This window comes from Thamnophis elegans, chromosome 10 (genome assembly GCF_009769535.1).
Source record: "Thamnophis elegans isolate rThaEle1 chromosome 10, rThaEle1.pri, whole genome shotgun sequence".
Lineage (NCBI taxonomy): Eukaryota > Metazoa > Chordata > Lepidosauria > Squamata > Colubridae > Thamnophis > Thamnophis elegans.
The window spans coordinates 31,419,114-31,439,355 of NC_045550.1; the positions used below are offsets into that span (position 1 = coordinate 31,419,114).

Consider the following 20,242-nt stretch of genomic DNA (forward strand, 5'->3'; position numbering starts at 1 on the left):
CTAAAGAGGATGAGGGTAATACAAAAAAGACAAACAAGACAAAAAGCAAAATACAAGAACAGATTAAAACACCACAACAGCCACAACAATTCGAGTGGGGTTGGGAACTCATCAGTCCCAGGCCTGCCGGAACAGCCAGGTCTTGATGGCTTTGTGGAAAGCCTGAAGGGTGGTAAGGGTCCGAATCTCCACGGGGAGATCATTCCAAAGGGCCGGAGCAGCCGCAGAGAAGGCCCTCCCCGGGTGGTCGACAGTCGACACTGGCTAGCTGATGGAACCCGGAGGAGGCCTAATCTGTGGGATCTAATTGGTCGCAGGGAGGTAATTGGCAGGAGGCGGTCTCTCAAGTACCCAGGTCCGATACCATGCAGGGCTTTAAAAGTAACGACTAGCACCTTGAAGTGCATCCGGAGTCCAATAGGCAACCAGTGCAGCTCGCGGAGGATAGGTGTAATGTGGGTGTACCGGGGTGCACCCACAAACGCTCGCGCATCTGCATTCTGGATAAGCTGAAGTCTCCGAATGCTCCTCAAGGGCTGCCCCATGTAGAGCGCGTTACAGTAGTCCAGTCTTGAGGTCACAAGGGCATGAGTGACTGTTCTGAGGGCCTCCCGGTTCAGGTAGGGACGCAACTGGTGCACCAGGCGAACCTGGGCAAATGTCCCACTGGTCACAGCTGACAGATGGTGTTCTAAAGTCAGCTGTGGGTCCCCTCGCACACATATGCTAGTTGTTCCTGACTCTAGGGGGCAATGCTCATCTCCACTTCAAAGCCAAAGAATCAGCACTATCCAAAGACCTCTCCGTGGTCATGTGGCCGGCATGACTAAACACCGAAGGTGCACGGAACAGTGTTACCTTCCCATCAAACGTGGTCCCTATTTTTCTATTTTGCATTTTTACATGCTTTCGGACTGTTCGGTTGGCAGAAGCTGGGACAAGTAATGGGAGCTCACTCAATTATGTGGCACTAGGGATTCGAACCGCCAAACTGCCAACCTTAATGATTGACAAGCTCAGCATCTTAGCCACTGAGCCACCACATCCCATCCCATATCTACTCAACTGCAAATCATTTCTGGTACAACTTGCTTTTCCCTTTCTTTGTCCTCAATAATTTCAGATCAGAAATTAGCTCATTACTGCCAGATAAATGAATGAAAAACTAGACTAAGGACCAGGGAACGTGGAGACAGTCAGTGTCTATGGTAGGTGAGGGAAAAACCCTCCCAAGCCAGAAGCACAATGCAAAAGCCAGTTCCTTCAGGTTGCAGAGTCAACGTTTTTTATTGGTTACAATAAGGTAGCATTGGTTTGAGCACAGACTGCATATTGGATATGGGCATGTTTTGCTCTATACATCAGGTTGAATTCTCAGGTGATAGATGTGGTGGTAAATTAAAAAAAACTATACAAGCTCCTTGCAAATTATAATAATCTAGATAAACCAAATACCTTAGCAAGTAGGATAGCAGGATTACAGTGGCAGGCTATGCCTCTTTCTCTACAATTTGACTCTTGCCTTCTACTTAGGGTATAAGCTTTAGAATTCCAATATGATGCCTGGGGGTGTTTGGGTACTTTGATTCCTCTGATGCCTGCCAGGATTTATACCCCTCCTAATTTTTTCCATTAGAAAAATCAATTAAAACAAATGGGAGAGTGGTGCAGTACAAAGCAAAGCGTGGCTTTCCAGCATCATCTTTATTTCCAAAGGTCCCAGGGGTCCCATAAACTTTCCTTAGAATTAAACCTAACATGGGCTGTAGCCCATCTGTCAGCTGGAAATATGCCCACCTGCCTAGGAAAAGAACAAAATTAAGCAGGGGTAATAGGGTGTATCCTACAGGCCCAGGAGAGAAGAGAGGGTGGCATGTTGCATTGTAATAAATCAGCGCTTTGAAACTGATCATGGATCTCACGGTAGTCATTGTGAGAATTGGAGACCTGCTCACTAAATTCCAAATGTGCCCCCCAGCCAGAAACAGCTGGGGGACCTGAGACGGCTCGAATCCCTTGGCAACATTCACTCTCAACCTAGGAAAATGTTTGCATGCACACAGTCTTAAAAGTACACAGAACTGATCAAAATGTATAGTTAAATATCACCAAGATCTCACTCATTTCGTTGCTGTTTTGTTTTCTGGCAAAACCTGCTAATTTTGCCAAATAAGTAATTTTTGCAGTTAATATAACCATTTTTTATTAGGAAAAAACCATTAAATATTTCATACCACAAATAGGTATTAGAAGAACATTAAAGTGCCTTTAGTATTCCCTGGAAACACTAAAGATGAGAGATATAGAGGAGGAAAATTTAAATATAAGCCAATATTTCTATAGATCATGAAGAAAACAAAAAAGCAAAAACCACATGAATGAGATAAGCCTTGTAAAAAGCATAAGTCAACATATTAAAGGCATTAACTAAGAGCATTAAAAACAAGACAATACAGAAAGTTGGAGGGGGGCGAAAGAAAGGGTGTATGGAGGGTCGAAGAGGTACATTGGGTTTCTATTTTTGGGGGTATTGTTGACAAGAGGAATGGCTGTGTTTATTGTTTAATGTTATATGGCCCCGGTTATACACAGTATATATGTGACTGTACGAAATGAAAATGGAAAATAAAAACACATTTACAATGAAAAAAAAAACACAAGACAATACAAAAAAGTGTAAAAACTAAGAAGCAAAAGAAAAACCTTAGAACTACAACTGTGGTGACTTCCAGACTGAGATATACTGTGGAGATACCTTTTTCCCTCACTTTCAGAAAATGTGACTTATATCCAGTGGTGGGTTTTGGGTGGTACAGCCCAGTACGGGCATACCGGTGGCAGCTGGCAGCAATGGCCACCATACCTGAATGGTGCTTCATTAGACCCGCCTGCGTTCCTTACTGCTTTTTGAGGCCAATGGGCCAATTGCACACATGCGCACAGCGTACAGCACCTGCACGACCTCGGCGAGCAGCTGGGGTGTTGCAGGGCGGTGGCGTGCATATGCATGCCCAGCGCACATGCCCGAGGATGTCCAGCCCCATTGCAGCGTACCAGTGAGATGGGATCTGGAACTCACCACTGCCTATATCCTTCTAGAAAAGTATGAATAAAAAATAAACATACCAAAAAGTCCCTTCTTTGCTTTAGATGAACCTTCATCATTAAAGGTTTCTACAGTTTCTTGATTTCCCCCCCCCCCCAAAAAAAATCCATTATTGAGGATGCTGAAGGCAAAAAATATAATGATTTTGATTTAGTAGATCAGCAATTGTTTATTTTTATACTTATCACAGAGGCAAAGGTTTCTAAGGAAGGAATTCGTATTTTAAATAGCATAGCTCGTCCAAAATTAACACATGATAAACCTATTCTTTTACATGTTATTTTTCTCTTCAGGCAATTACAAACTTTTAAAAATCTTGTATCTCTTGAATGGTACAAGAGGTTCACAGATTAATGAGGGTCTATAGTGATGATTTTTTGATAAAGTTTTTTGAACATTATATTTACTTGCATAACTGATGCTGGTAAGGTTTCTACTGATTGCCAAATTATTGCCTAATCTCTTTATTAAACAACTTTAACTCTCGGAAACAGAAAGGATATAAGAAAAAGGGCAGACCAGACCTATCAGAAATTGCACGAAACATGATAAATTAAGAACACTAGAGAACATCATGGAAACATTCCTTAGTAAATATGTGTATAGAATATAAATAGAATAAGCAAGTGGTATTACTACATACTGTTTAGCTCAGACTTACAGACATATATTCCAGTTGTTCATTTTGCCTACAAATAATATAAAAAGGGTAGAAACTCAATAAACTCCACATTATTACAATATCTCATTAAGTGTCAATTTTGGAGGCTACCGCAGGAAACAAGGCTCACAAAATAATCTATTCTTCCCATTAATGCTGAGCACAGTTTTTGTTCTTTCTTCACAAAGATTTACTGTTTCACACCCACACTATAAAAATGCATATGTTCTAAACTAATAATCTACGAGCTTGCCTATAACAACATTTACAGATTTTTATTGTGCTTTTGGAGATGACTTCCATTCGCCTTCCTGATTGTCTTTGGAAAGCATCATTTGCATTTTAGATAAAATAATCTCCAGGCTTCCTCCTTCTGCAACATAGTTCTTGGCATGAGCTGTATTTCATGCTGTCAGTTCCACTCATTGCTAATTAGCATGGAGAATTGCACTGATGTTAACCATCATTTTCATCCGTTCTTCCCACCTTCAAAACAAGGGTTTGGTTGCCTAATGAGGCTCCTGAGGATAATCAGAAAGGCAACAGGACACATTCATTTATGCTGCAGCTCTGCTACACCAGGGCTATCATACCCCAAGTGAAATCATTCTCCAGTAAGTGAAAATTACAGACATAGGATGCCCAAGAGGGTTATTATGCAATACTGCAAATGGAAGAGATGGGCTGCACGGACAACCTATAGAGGGGAAGTTTGCTGTCTATTGTAGTTCTGCCTCAAATTTGGTGATTGGGCTCAAGATCCAAGTAAGTTCCAATGTTAACAAGTAAATGTGATCCAATTTGAACATGAACTTGGGAAATCCTGTTTAATTAGATTCTATATATTCTACATTCATACATACATTCTACATCTCTCACTAACTGCATTCACATTAAAATACAAATAAGTTGCTAATTGTGCCTTTTCTAGATACAATTTAAATGAGCATGTACAGTTTGACTGTTTCAAGCAATATTTCCAACAGAAATAGGAAGGAACACATACGATATGCAATGCAGGAAGATAAAAAGTATTCTGTGAAGGACAAGGGAATAAATTTGTGAAAATGGTAATAATACAAGTGGTGATTATTTAAAGATATATAGGTACACTGGCTTGGGAAATGCCTACCTTCTGCTTGTTTCTTTTCCCTTATATTTTGTCCCTTAATTTTTTCCTATGGCCTATCTTCTGTTGTGCATAGACAGCATCCAAACATGGCATGAAACAGGATATTTTTTAAAATGTTATTAAAAGTTCAGGGATATTTTAGTTTCTTTTTAAAATAGTTTGAAAGCCTGCTGGCTTATTACTGGAAAGTTTCCATTTTTATGAAAGAGAGCCACAAAATATTTATGATATGTAAATAATAGCATTTCTGTAGATATTTTGCTCACTCAGCTTTCAAGGGATCCAAAAGCAAGGTGTTTAACTGGAATGCATGAATCTAGGTTTAACTTTAAAAAGCAAAGCCTTTTTTACGTTTTGCAAAGTGATTTGCCTGCCAGAAAAATTCAAATAGAGCTTGAGTTGAGAACTGGTATACATTAAGCTTTGTTACAGTTTTAAAATCAATTCTAAAAGGGAAACCCAAAAATGTGATAGCTTTCCAAGTGAACACATTGTAGTTAAAACTTATTAGGAGCATTTAGAAATCAAAGGGAAAATCTACTTTGTACTCTTATGTGTAGCCTGCAGTTGCAAATCAACATCAATAATTGTAGTAATTCAGTCAAACCTATAATGCATAAATGATGCTCTGTTTTTCTGTCCCTGCCAGCTGGAAAACTCCTACATCAGAATCAGCTACAGCCTGCAGTTTCTCTGCCAGCATATTGTATTACAAATAGTGTTTCTCCAAATTATGGGAAGTCTGCAGTATTGTAGCCTGTGACAACAGATAAGTATCACGTTATGCATCTGTTTATCATAATCAAAAGTACCACAGTCTTCTAAAACAGCTTTTTCCTTATAAAAAAAATAATTCTTCTGTATGAGATTTTCCAATATTAATTATTTAGTTCTTTACCTATGCCTAATTTTGGTCATCAAGATAATAGCAGGAATATTAGTATAGCTTGGTTCCCTGTTTGCTGCAAAGTAGAAGAATAAATGTGCAGTTTTACATAGCATTCCTCAGATGTTATAGAACACATATTTACGACCTAGTTAAAGAATAGCTAGGAATCAGTTATTAGAGGGTAATACTATGAGTCTCAGATGTTCTTGAGTTTTCATGTCTGTGATATTTCCCATGGGCTTTTATTATTATTCCATTTTAAATCTACAAAGTTTGCTTTCATTTTAATGTTTAAAGTAAGTGTGTTTTAATTTTAAACTTAACTTTTAATTTTAATTTTTTGCCATGTAAAATATCAACATTAAATTGGTCTTGGCAAAATATATGATAAAATAAATGAATAAAATTGTGACCTGTGTACATCAACTCCTGTGATCAGGATATCACTTAAAGAAAGGAAATTATTAATAGCAGGACTTGCTTAGCTATAAGACTATATTAAAATTGCCTATGATAAATATTTTTTGCTTTGTTGAATGCTTCAGAATTCAATACATAGTGGTTAAATTAAGGATAAGCAGCAAGATTTGGCACATGACAAGATAAGGAAAAGCCTCCCTTGAATTGATCAAAGCTTAGCTAAAAATAAAGGATGTGTGTGTGTGTGTGTGTGTAGGTAGGTAGGTAGGTAGGTAGGTAGGTAGGTAGGTAGCTACATATGTACATATGTACGTACATATATACATACATACATACATACATATATATTGGATGTATTAAGTGGAACATTCCATGTAGAGAAACCATTAGCGTTGGAGTCCAGAAATATGTTTTAAAGGATTAGGTTGCAACGCCTGGGAATTCAGCCAGGAGAAGAAAATATTATTTAGAATTTTGATAGCAGTGTTAAATAACTGATGATCTGTCATGCTGAAGATGAAATAAACCTGCTTCTATTGCTTTTCAGGACACAGCTAGATGCAGTAGGTAGAAAATAGGTTAAATAGCCTCTAACAGTTAGGAAGTAGGAAGGTCCAGCTTAGAAAGTAAAAATATTTCTGCTTTGCTGGAAGCATTTAGCCAGATATTGGATGGTTATCTGTTGTGGCCCAGCAGGAGCCGTTGGAGCTGCAAACAGACTCCGACAGCGAGGGACCTTATGAGTCAGCTCTGGAAGATGTGGAGGACCCTGGACAGGGTTCCGACTCCGAGCAGAGATCAGAGAGGTTGGTTGGCCACCAGGAGGCGCCTGAGGCATGGAACAGTGGTGAAAGCCAAAGGGAGTGTGCTCCTGACGTCAGGCCTTGGAGCAGTAGGGAGGAGACAAGGGAATTGGTCCTGGACGCCTGGCAACGATGGGCAGATCGACGTAGAGAACAACTACGCAGGTACAGAAGATAATTGGACCCAGGTGGTTGTAATTAGGCTCCTCTCAAGATAGTATTTAAGGAGAGACTTTGAAAGGAGTCTGGTTGCAGGATTCAATGTATCAACGGTGGAGAACCTGTTATCTGTATCTGTCGGGGTCTGGGTTGCTGCCAAAGTTCTTTATCTGTTCATCGTGCTTGGACTTTCAGCCACCAAGATTTATCTTTCCTGCTAATAAAGTGTTGTTGCATTCCAGCTAAGCTTGACTCGGCATTCCTTACTGGACGGAGGAGGAGGTCAGAACAGTTATCTATCAGGATGCTATAGGTCTGTGATGGGGAACCAGTGGCATGCAGAACCCTCTTTGTGGGCATGCCAGCCATCGCCCCAGCCCAGTTCCACCATGCATGTGCATGCGACTCCCACCAGCCAGCTGGTCTTCAGGTCTCCCGGATAGGTGTGAGCTGGCTGAATCCCACCACTGTATCAAACACAGATAATTCAGTTACAGATAATTTAAAACTTTTTTTTACTCTTTGCATTTTATTTATATGCATTTGTGTGATCTTTCTTTTTAAATAGTGTGGTTTTTAGACAGCCTACCAACCAAATAATACAAATTCATAAATGATCATCCGGAGATTCAGTCACGTGGAAGCTTGGGAATGCTTCCAATTTTATCTGCAAGAACAGATCAAAAGATACAGTGGGAAATAGTGGGACGAGGGCTTTTGTTCTAATGTAATAAATGGAAGCTTTTCTGTTCCAAGGGTAAAAAAAAAAAAAAAAGGGAAGCTCTAATCGCTTTATACTGCAAGGATATTATGACACAAAAGCCCACTGCAAAAAGCACCTGGCAATTTATGTATCATGCCTGTCATGGGTCTGTGAGTTGCAAAATCTATTGCAGGAAATAATCCTGTGATGATACATTAATTATCATGAACGTGCATTCATTGTTTAGGTCATTGAAGATGCCTAATCCTTTGTATACCCAAGAGTGACCCATCAGTAAAACGCTGATGTGATACAAAGAAGAAGAAGAAAAAAAAACCAATTACATACAGCCCAAGGCTGCCGCTGCTGTTACCTACAGAGAAGGATCCTGGAGAGCTTTAAAGCACAAAAGAGGAAAGAAAAGGTTTTTCTCATTTAAAAATTGGTACATTAAATCCAAGGAAACCTGACAGGCTGAGAAATAATGGCCGAGTTTACTCTTATTTAAAAACTGGCTGCCTGCTGCTTTTGCTGCAATCACCACTCAGGCTTTCAGCACAATTTCAAATTAAATATACATAAGTGCTTTCAAGAGCTGTTAATTTGAAGGTCATTAAAGAGCGTAAAATATATTCCTTTTATTTATAAAGAGGCACACAATAACGCTATGCATACCGACTCTTGTTCTGGTCTCTGCAGCATTTATTATTTCCAATGCAGAAGTGATTGACTTTCCCCAGACATAGATATCACAAAATACACCAATACGCACACACATATACACACACGCACAGTGGTTTGCAAGCATCCGCTGTTCAGCCTTTCCTGGATTTCAAGCACAAAGAGAAACAGAAAACAGGGGAGTAACATGTGCATTTGACAAGGGGAAATTCTCCAACTCAGGGGCAAGCATACGCCTGCTGTTCAGAGTTCTGGCTGTACTCTGTGCATTCTAGTCAGTGCCTTGATATACCATTCTGTGACAAAGCATCCTGCCACTCAGATCTGTTTTCACCTACTTTTGAGTTCTGCTTATAGGCCTGCCGTGCTCAGTGGAATTGTAAACAGCCATTTAACAAACACTGCACCATCTGTCTGTATCTGTAAGGGGCATTTTAGCACTTGCCTAGCCATTCAGTGCAGGTTTTATTCTGGCTGTCTAAGAGTCCCACCCGCCAGCAAAGGTTCTACCCATGACCTTCCTTCTGCCCCCATCTTGGCAGCGAAAGCCCCTTGTGGCCACCTCTTCCAACCTCCTTGCCCTTCTTTTTGCTTCTCTTTTGCCACAGCTGTCATTTTCTGAGATAAATTACCTGGTGTTACAGCCTGTCAGCATTCTCATAGCATCTCTGCTTCACAGGAGGAGGGAAGGACAAGTGGGTGGGATAGAAGAGGAGAATTGGAATAGATGGAAATAGGCCACTGCTTCAGAAATTCAAATAAGAAAGAAGTGTTTCTGATTTAAGGATGCAAGAGAAAATAAGGCAGATTTAATCAAAAAGAACAGGAAAAAAATGAGCTTTATAGATAAACTGATGAACGGAAGAAATAATGAAAAATGAAATACAAAAGAATTATATTTTCATGGTTTTTGATATTAATAGCATTCAATATTATTAAGAATATAATCAGATGGCTATAAACAAAGCTTACTAGGCTTCAGATGCTATATTTTCAACTACCCTGGAGAATGAATGTTGGGCTAGATAATTACACGTAGATCACAACCCAACAGCGGTGCTGCACACTAGAGTGTAGGAAAATAATCAATGATACTATGTACTACATGAAAGTATTTTTATATATTAAAAACAAAACAAGAAAAAATAAATATGTAGCAAGAATGTGACTTGCTTAGAACTTTACTCTTCCCAGAATGTCACATGAGAATTTGGGCTTCAAAATGAAATATGAACATGCATAGAAAACACAACTTTTTCACAATAATAATCTCAGTATCTATGATTCAATAAACACTATAGCAACTAGAGGGATTTCAGCAAGTATTAGACTAAATATAAATTAACATAGTGTACATTCTCATAGCACAAGTACAACTATTAAGATTTTACAAATCTTAATAGTTCTTATATTTTTATAGTTAACCAGTTTTAATCATCTATAGCATTCAAGTTATTTAAATTGATTGTAATTCTATAGTTCTCTCCCAGATTTTAATCCCTGTACTTTGTAATTTTATCTAATTATATTTTTACCTTATTTTATTTTATTCATATGATTTTAAAGAGAATCGTTTTGACCTTGTTGTTTGTAAAAGGGGGAAGTGAAGGTTTTGGACAAGGTTTCAAGATTCTAGGTGGTGTAGTAGTTCAGTGGTTAAGACACTGAAGAATAGAATAGAATTTTATTATTTGTATGCCGCCCTTCTCCGGGAGGACTCAGTGTGACGAACAATTCAAGTGGAAAAAAGGGGAACATAAAAACAGAATACAAATAATAAAAGTAAGCAACAGTCGCACAACCATACATGTCGAGAGGGGAGGGAACTCATCACCCCCAGGCCTGCCCGCAAAGCCAGGTTTTGACGGCTTTTTGGAAGGCCTGGAGAGAGGTGAGGGTCCGAATCCCTGCGGGGAGTTCATTCCAGAGGGCCGGAGCTGCCACAGAGAAGGCCCTCCCCAGGGTAATAGCCAGATGGCATTGGCTGGTAGATGGCACCCGGAGGAGGCCGACCCTGTGAGATCTAATGGGTCTGTGGGAGGTAATTGGCAGCAGGCGGTCTCTCAAGTACCTGGATCCAATACCATGAAGGGCTTTATAAGTTACGACTAGCACCTTGAAGCGTATCCAGAGACTGATCGGTAACCAGTGCAGCTCGTGGAGGATAGGTGTAACGTGGGTGTACCGAGATGCACCCACAATCGCTCGCGCTGCTGCATTCTGGACGAGTTGAAGTCTCCGAATACTCTTCAAGAGCTGCCCCATGTAGAGCGCGTCGGCTGGAAAGTGTTTGCACGGTAGCCCAGGTTTGAGAAACAAGTGTCACACGATGGTGTGAACTCTGGTCCTCGCTCCAGCTCCTACCAATCTAGCAGTTCTAAAGCATAGTGCTCCATGATATCATGCTGGCCACATGACCATGGAAATGTCTTTGGACAGTGTCTTGAAATGGAGATGAACAGTACCCCCTATAGTTGGCAATGCCTAGAAAAGTAAGATCTGCAAGAATTCCTTTTTTTTCAATATTATCTTTAGTAGACCCTACACAAATAAAGCATCATTCCAGCAATCCCAAAAATGTCCATTTCTTGACTAAGCCTATCTTTGAGACTGATCATATTCAACATCCCTCACATAATTTTCATGCATGAACATAGTGTTGATTTTGAGCAAACATACAAATAAGTACATACTTAGGATAACCTGAGGGATAGAAAATAAATTATGGGTTAATATGGAATGGCTAAGCATAGATAAACCTGTACAGGGTAGCTATTGATTATTCTGTAGCTTGAAGCACTAGACCATATGAAGGGGCACTGGCATTCCTGTCAGTAGCCATTTGGACCTGCCTTCCTCCTTACAAAAAAAGTGGGATACAGAAAAAAGGAGTTTTTACAATATTTTACATACATATATGTATGTAATTAATATATATATATATATATATATATATATATATATATATATATATATATATATATATATTAATTACATACATATATATATATATATTTCTTTTACAACCCCCGGTATGCCCAAATATTTATCAGCACAAATACAACAATATATATATGTATGTATGTATGTATGTATGTATGTATGTATGTATGTATGTATGTAAGTAATATATGTGTGTGTGTGTGAGTGTGTGTGTGTGTATGTATATGTAAATTCAGTATGCATGTGTGTGTGTGTGTGCGCGCGCACACACACACACACACACACACACACACACTGAATTTACATGGAACATTATGGCCAAGAATAAAGTCTTTAAATTGGAAAATCAAGGAAAACACAGGTAAATAAAGGTTGTAAATAAAGGTTGCTAACTACTGAAACAAATCAGTAGTTAGCCTTTAGCCATTGTATACGGTCACAGTATTTTGTAGGAATTTATGACATGCACTTTTTTAAAAAAAAATTCTGATACCTTGTTAGATTCTACTTTCATATTTTTCTCAAATTTTGTAAGTTTAGAATTTGTACCCAAAATTTTGGGAATTTACATTAAAAACAATAATATCTTAATCTTATGGGATATAGTGGCCTTGTGAAATGTGAGCTATTTGTTTACATATATTTTTATTTTTTGAATCCAAATGAATTCAATGAAAAGCATAAGTAGCACAGGAATAAATGGAAGTCAAATACAACCTTTGTTTCTCCACCTACCCACTTACTTCCTTTTCAATTTAAAAAGTAAAACCCACCTAGATCATCTATTCAATTATTTTAATTCTTTCTAGTTTATTAGTTCTGAAACTGACAAAAGTATTTATAAATGTCCAGACATGGACCAGACATGGTCAGAAAAATATGTGCTCTGCATGTTTTACAGGTGCTTTCCGAAAGGGAAAAGCTTCTTGGATGAGAAGCGAAACATTTTCAAGAAGAAGAAAAAAAAAAACCAAGAAAGTCCAGCTGCCTTTTGAAAAGCACCTTTGGGACAACCATGACCTGGATGATTGACAATCTCCATAGACACATTCAATCTTCAGAATTATGTGAAGCACATCTTAGGGTATTAAAAAAATTGGCTAATGAGCAGGCTTAAATTTTATGCATTATCTCTGAGAAATCATAAAAAGGAGGGTAAATGTCCTTATGTTCAAAAATGAGTAAAATGAGGATTTAGTCCCGGCACTGTGATAAAAACATTTGGGAAGATTCTACAAGAAGATCATAAAGAAATTGATCATGAAACATAATATAATAATTATTAGAATTAAGCAAGAATTATTGTAAGAGTTAGTCTTGCCAGATTAAACTTATTTCATTTCTCAATTGAATAACTTCCTTCCTAATTTGCGTGCATGTTATAAACATAGTACCTTTATATTTCATCAAAGCTTTTGGTAAAGTATTCAATGGCATTCTGATTTACAAGACAGTTCAGTGTGGGTTAGATGGTGTGGGAATTACATGGATACATAGCTGGCTGAAAAGTGTATTTATCAATGGATCCTCATTGCATTGGGAATGCCCTATTGACTAGAGTGCCACAAGATTTGATGCAGAGTTCTTGCTCTTCCACGTTTTTATTAATTTGCATGACGAAGTGGAAGAAATACTTGTCAAATTTGCAAATGATACAGAAGTGGTTTGGATAGGCAACACGTTAGAAGACATGAACTAAAAATGAGAAATGATCTTGATAAAGAAATGTGTTGCAAATAAGAAACTTTTTTTTTTACATTTAGGGCAGAAATAAAATGGAGAGTTTAGAATGGGCTTGGTCACTGTACATGTGAAAAAGATAGTTCTTGTATAAAAATATCTTGCAAAGGTATTTGATTGCAAGCAACATATTTCAAGAATGTGATTATCTACAAAATAGGCAAGGGAACTTAAGACTGCATCGAGAAGTAGAATTACTCCCCACCCTCCAAAGAAAAATCCAAGAAAATATAAAAGTTCCACTTTATTCTGCCTCAGCTACATTACTTCTTCTGTATTGTGCCAAGTTTGGAGAAACTGGAACAGACTCAAAAAACAAGGCACAAAGTCCATAGAAATCAAGTCCTATGAAAGGAATTCAATACTATTCAATAGCAGTAGACTTATATACCGCTTCATAGGCCTTTCAGGCCTCTCTAAGCGGTTTACAGAGAGTCAGCATATTGCCCCCAACAATCTGGGTCCTCATTTTACCCACCTCGGAAGGATGGAAGGCTGAGTCAACCCTGAGCCGGTGAGATTTGAACCACTGACCTGCTGATCTAGCAGTAGCCTGCAGTGCTGCATTTAACCACTGCGCCACCTTGGCTCTTGAAGGAACCTCCTAAGCGTATGATAGCATTCATGAAGAAAACTGAAATTTTGCATACAGGTCAAGATCTGTTCTTTCTTTGAGGACATAGATTAATGGATATAGGAAGACAGGTAGAAGCTGAACTTCTGGGGGGGCGGGGAATCATCAAAGTAAAAGCAGTCCAATAGTGGAGCCAATTTTTGGGTTCCTCTTCACTATCAGTATACCCTTCAGTATCTACTAGGAATACTCTTGTATGCATATTGCATGTCTGCATTAAACAGGGGTTGGGTTTGTTGAATTAAAGTCCTATGAATTGGGAAATTCTGGAAACTGAAATCCACATTTCCTGACATTGCTGACACTGAGAAACACTAGCTTAAATGGTCTTTCTATGTCTCTGTCTTGTGTTTTTGTGAAATATTTTTAAATCAATTTTCTTAGCTGTTACTATTATACATTGAATTTGCCTTCTCTCCACCCCCCGAACTAGGGAGTTGTAAAGAAATTATGTTTCTCAAAGTATGTAGAATGCTGAATCCTTCCTACAGTGTATATGACTACCTTTCCATGACACAGAAGCCAAAATGGCCATTTTCCTATTATCGCCAGATAGGTAATAAGGTAATTGCTCTGTTACTTCTAATAACTTTCACAAATGTGATGAAATAAGGCTTCAGAGCTATAGAAAAATGTCATACATTCCATTAACTGAGTAGTCAGACAGGCAAAATGCTATGTTTATAAATTCAGCCATCATAGTCATGCGTTCATACTTTTTGAATTTATTGTAATAAAAGCCAAAGTCATAAAACATGAGCACAAAGGCTCTTTCAGTCCACCTTGTGTGAATTTCAATGGCCTCTTTATAAGATTAATATTCAGAATACATCTTTTCCACGCATGTTGCATTTGGTTTGACAACATATCTGAATACTGATTTTTACACACATTACTTCAAGAGATTCATGACAAGTTATCGGACAGGACTCTTTCATGCTGTTAAACAAGGAACTTTCTCTCTCTTTCCCTACCAGCCTGGACAGCCTATGCGAGATAAAACATATATCATTTATTTTGTATCTTGTTAGTATTTACTTCTAATCTGAACAGCAGGGAAGTTTTCAAACACCTTAAAATAATAGCAACATAAAAAGGAAAACAAAGTGTTAGACGTTCACCATAAATAAGGTGGTCCCTCCTATTGCTTTTGTTTTGTAGAGATACGATATTGCTCCTGTCTGTGTCACATTTTCAGAGCAGCTCAGCCTTGATAAGGAAGCTCACCTAGAGCTAAACATTACATGACTTACAAAGTACACAGCTGATCTATTGAATTTTGCTCATTCTGAAGCAGGGAAAGACAACAGTAATCTTTAAACTGCATGTGGCCTCCAAGGACTTTCGGGGAGCCTCTAGAGAGCTCTCCTATGTCATTGCCCAATTTACATTAACTTCAATTGCTGGTTTGTGGCAGCATTAAACATGTAACAGAATACAGTAATTTAAGTGAAACCTTTTTAAAAAATCCTTCTGCTTCTTATTTCCTGCAATCTTTCAACAAACCATAGGCAGAGAAATATAGAGGCGTACAATGCCAATAATTTAAAAAGTAGTGATGTAGTTGAGTTGAAATCTGCCTTTTAATATTCAGGCATATGGTATGAAAGAGACTCTCTCATGTTTGCTTTGATTTGCCTTTTACCTGTATATTAATTAACAATAGCAATGTTATTATTTTCTGTTAACTATTTTATTGTGTTCTAAAACCTCGCTGGTTGCTTATACTTCCTAATGTGTAAAAAGTTTCATGGCACTTTTCTTGCAATGTTTTTTTTAAAAGATTTAGTTACAACAATGGAAGCTGGGGAAGTTGCAGACCAAGAAGAAATGACTGTAGATAGTCTTCGACTTACGACCATAGTCGGAAGCAGACTTTCCATTGCTAAGCAAGGTGGCTAAGTGAATCACACCCAATTTTATAATCATTTTTATCATGGTTGTTAAGTGAATTACTACAGTTGTTAAATTAAATGTGTCGTTGTTAAGTGAATCTGGTTTCCCTCATTGCCTTTGCTTTTCAGAAGACAGCTGGAACATCACAAATGGTAATCACATGACTTCAGGATGCTACAATGATGTTAAAAAGATGCTGGATTTTCATCATTGTTACCATGGGGATGCTGCGATGGTTTTAAATGCAAGGACCAGCTGTAAGTCATTTTTTTCAGAGCTGTTATAACTTTGAACAGTTGTTAAGTGAATAGTTGTAAGTCGAGGACTACCCGTGTAATGAAAGACAGGATTTACATAAATACCTCTGGCCACCTCAGAAAAAAAAATAAGCACAAATATAATCACACCCCACTCATGAGAATTTCAATAACATTTGGAATTTAAAGAATTAAAAGAAGTTCTCTTTCATGAAATTGAGTGACAACTGGTAGAAAATATTGCAGGACATTTTTCTTCAAGATGCAAGTAAATAACGGTGATAACAATGACAGCATTAACAATGAAATGTTGATAGTATGAATTATGACAATATTATTGAAATGATGACACTATAATACTAGCAGTATTGGAAAAATAACTGTAAAGGTATAATAACGCTAATCACAACAGCAACCATTAGAATAACAGGGATTATTAGTTCGTATTTTTGGCCCTGACATTTTGGCCCTGTTTATTTCTGGAAATATAGTCCTGACCCCAAATATTTGTCCCAGGGTACCAGGAGAGGATGGTTCAAATTGCATTATGATCCATCCTCTGTCAATTGGAAAGGATGAAAACTTTTCTTTCCTCAGTTGCCTCATTTTAAGATTCCCTCAGTATTGGATATAAAATAAAATCATTTATTGGTGTGCCAATGCTAATTGTTTTTGTTTACTTCCTGTGGGGAAAGTTATGAGTCAGAAATAAAGCAACTGGTGGAGGAATAAACAAATTGATCTTGTAACTTGTAGAAGGCCCCAGAGCAACAGTCACAAATTCAATTGCATACTGCAGTATAAATATAAAATAATTGGCAATTTGACCCCTGTTCCAACTTCATATGATAAATGATAATCATTAGCTTTCCATGGAATAACTGGAATTAATTCTGACTGGTCAATATTTTATAGCTGCAGGGCACATAACTTCATATGACTGCCTGTTACATTCAAAATCTCAAAGTAACAATAAAAACAGATCTTTTCTAACCACAAATCAATGATCAGCTTACTTACTGCTGAGTTTTGGTAAATGCTAAAGCTATTATCCATAAAATAAGAATTATTGAGTACAAGATCTATTCTATCAAAATGCCCTGCCACTCTTTGTTCTGATCCCTGGTCACTTTGAAGAAAATGCTCAACACCAACAGTTTCAGAAGTGGATTATAACATAATGACCAAGGAGCAGAACAGAAAATATTACCTTCATAGCATTACTCCACTTTATAGTAAATAACATTTTTATTGTCCACAATAAAGATGCAGTGGCAGCAACAGCAGTGGCTGCTATAGGGGAAAAAAACATCTTGGATGTCTGTTTCCCCTCCCCCCCCAAAAAAAATCAGTGCAATGCTGTAAAATAATAAAGATGCAAAATATTGTAGAAATAATCTCGCCACCGTCCAGGCCTTCCGCACAGCCTTGAAGAACTGGCTCGCCCGTCAGGCCTGGGGACAAGGATAGTTCCCCTCCCGAATGATGAATGTATGTTGTTTATTATTTTATTATATGTCTTATCTTAATGTCTGTATCTCCCCTTCCCCGATTTTATGTGAGCCGCCCTGAGTCCCCTCAGGGAAAAGGGCGGCCTACAAATATTAATAAAATCTCTAAAAAAAAAATCTCTTGGAATCAACATATCTTCTCACACACCTATATTTCAGGAACAAGTACTTTGCACCAGAGATTCTTCCCATATACTACACTTAAAGTGTTAAGACATGTATATGTAGCAAATATGTGGGGTATCTATGACACTTTCATAGCCTTGCTTCTGCAGTAGTCATGGCAAGGAAGCCATGCACAAAACTTCTTGAGCTCTTTTAACGGAAGGGGGAAGCCCTAATATAGACAGTGGGTGCTACTATCCAACACTATCAACCCCCTTAGCAGTGTCTTCTTTAGCATTGGTTCTCTGAGATGACTTAATATCTGATTCTGAAAGCCAGAATGCAGGTTGTCCTTGAAAAAAATGGATAAGTAATCTATTGATGCCAACAATTTTTTATGTTCCTTTGATAGTGGAACAATTAAATGATAATATATCCAGCTAGGAAAAAGCCTGCCTGAAAGATAATTGTTTTGCATAAACTCTCCACATACTCTATTATGTGGGTTAGCAGAAGAAGAATAGCAATCTTATTTTACAAAGCACTCTCAGATAAGCAGAGAAATTCTGTTTTAAGTTAAGTATTTTAAATAAAGAATTACACTCGTAATTAACAGTAAAATCAAATATAGAAAAGGAAGAGCTGAATGCATGTTAGAGTGTTAAAGAAACAATGAGAAAGGACTAGTAAGAAAAGGGTGGGCAAGGGGACAGAAGTGATATAGGAACCTACCTCTGATGCCATGAAACCAAAATCAATATATATCAAAATCCTGAGGTCCAAATAATGGAACTAAAGATTTCCAAGCCATCTTTTTCTGGTCACTGGAGGACTAAGCCTTCTGCTTAGTTGACTTTACAGCTGAACATTCCATACTGTTCTACATGAAAACCTTGTTGCACAGTGAACACTTCTGCTTCCTTGGTCCTTAGAAATTCATTTGCTTTCTTTTTCTCTTTTCATTTCCCAGTACACACATTCCATGCACAGTTGAACTAGACAGAAAGCAAGGCACATCACTTCCGTCTCCCAGTGGATCCCCAAGTTCCGTGAAAAAGATAGAATTATCAGCCACCAGTCCAGCTTGATTGTTTTTTCTTCTGTTATGGACAAGCTGTGAGTGACTCCACAGTTAAGCTGACATACAGACGATACGCACACATTTGCGGGAACATCTTTTTTCCCCTTTTTTCCTGTGAGGATATCGTTTTCCCTTTTGCAAAAAAATGCAAGCAAAAGAAAAAACAGGATTTTCTATTGAAGGTACAACTCTTCTTCAATATGAAGACATTAACTGGAGTGGTCTGGATCCCCCATGCAGTGGTCAGTGAAGTCCTTTGTAACTGATGGCACAATGTTTTGATGTTCTTATCTGTAGGAACTGTTGAACAACATTTGCCATAGTTTATGAGCCAAAGAGGGAAATGGGTGGATAAGAATGACTCTGGAAGAAGAACTAAAGAAGAGAAGGAAGGGAATCTGACTGCTGAAGATTGTTGCTCTGGTTGCCTCTTCTCCATTGGCCTCTTGACTACTGCTCACTGGTGGTGGGACTGAAGTCTTTTTTCTTCCCAAAACACATTGGTTTTCTTCACTTTTTTTAAATATTTGATCTGTACATATTTATACTTATTTATATTCTGTTTCCCATGGCATCAGTAAATGTGCTTCTGTTGGTGTGAGAAACATAATTTGCCATTTAGAAACAAATTCCATATATTCTTTGTCTGCAGCGCATAAGAGTTCTCAAACAATTATCCAATCTCTATAGACATCACTGCCTTGTCAGCCTCCCCTCCCCTCCCACATCCAACCCTCTTCTGTCCTCCCCTCTTTTTTCCCATTGTTGTAAGAAGACACGCAGCATCATGCCATCGCAGTTGGTGACTGGCTCATCTGTACTCTCATAGACTGGACACTGCTCAGGATCTTCTTCTGGTGTCCGGCTAAAGTCACCCCTATTCTTAGAAGATCTCTGCAAAAGATAAGAGACAGGATCATACTTGTGGAGCAGAGGTCTTTGTCTCCTCTGCTTTATATGGACAAGATACATGAGCTGGCAAATTCAAAATGCAGTTGCAGAAAGTGAAGCTGTTATCCTAAGATGAACAATCAGCACTGATAAAAGATGTTGAATGAATGTATATGTGCATGATTCAAAAGAGTAGTTTTTCTCAAACCCATAACAAATAGATGCTTAAGTAAAGGATCAGAGACTTAGTTTTCACTTCCTTGAAGATTCTAACTTCCCAGGTGTCTTGAGATGATAAGCTACTCTGTTGTTACAAATGACGATAATATAAGCAAGGAGAAGAATTTCTGAGAAATGTCTAATTTCTAAATTGACTGGTCACTACATGAATCCTGTATACTAATTGGTAGAGTTGTTATAATCTCTGAATGAAAGGAACAATGTGAGACACTCCCAGTTTATGGATTCAAATTTCTCAGAGATCTGGTTGGAAGCTGGCAGCTTGTTAGTGAATTCTAAAAACTATAAAGTGCTGATTGAAGAGAGTGTGAAGATGCATGACATTGATGAATATATAGTATGGCAGATGCAAGGAACTTGTGAGAATTTCCAGAGCACAAAAAGATTATG

General features: G+C 38.1%; 1 protein-coding gene across 1 annotated transcript in view; it reads right to left on the reverse strand.

Annotated features, from left to right (window-relative positions):
* The window catches only part of EPHB1 (EPH receptor B1), a 303,154-nt gene that overhangs the window by 7,838 nt on the left and 275,074 nt on the right, over nucleotides 1–20,242 (reverse strand). The window contains exon 16 of the mRNA XM_032225657.1: nucleotides 18,373–19,615. Within this exon, the coding sequence (XP_032081548.1) occupies nucleotides 19,507–19,615 (109 nt within the window). The 3' untranslated portion in view covers nucleotides 18,373–19,506. The remainder of the gene's footprint in view (nucleotides 1–18,372; nucleotides 19,616–20,242) is intronic.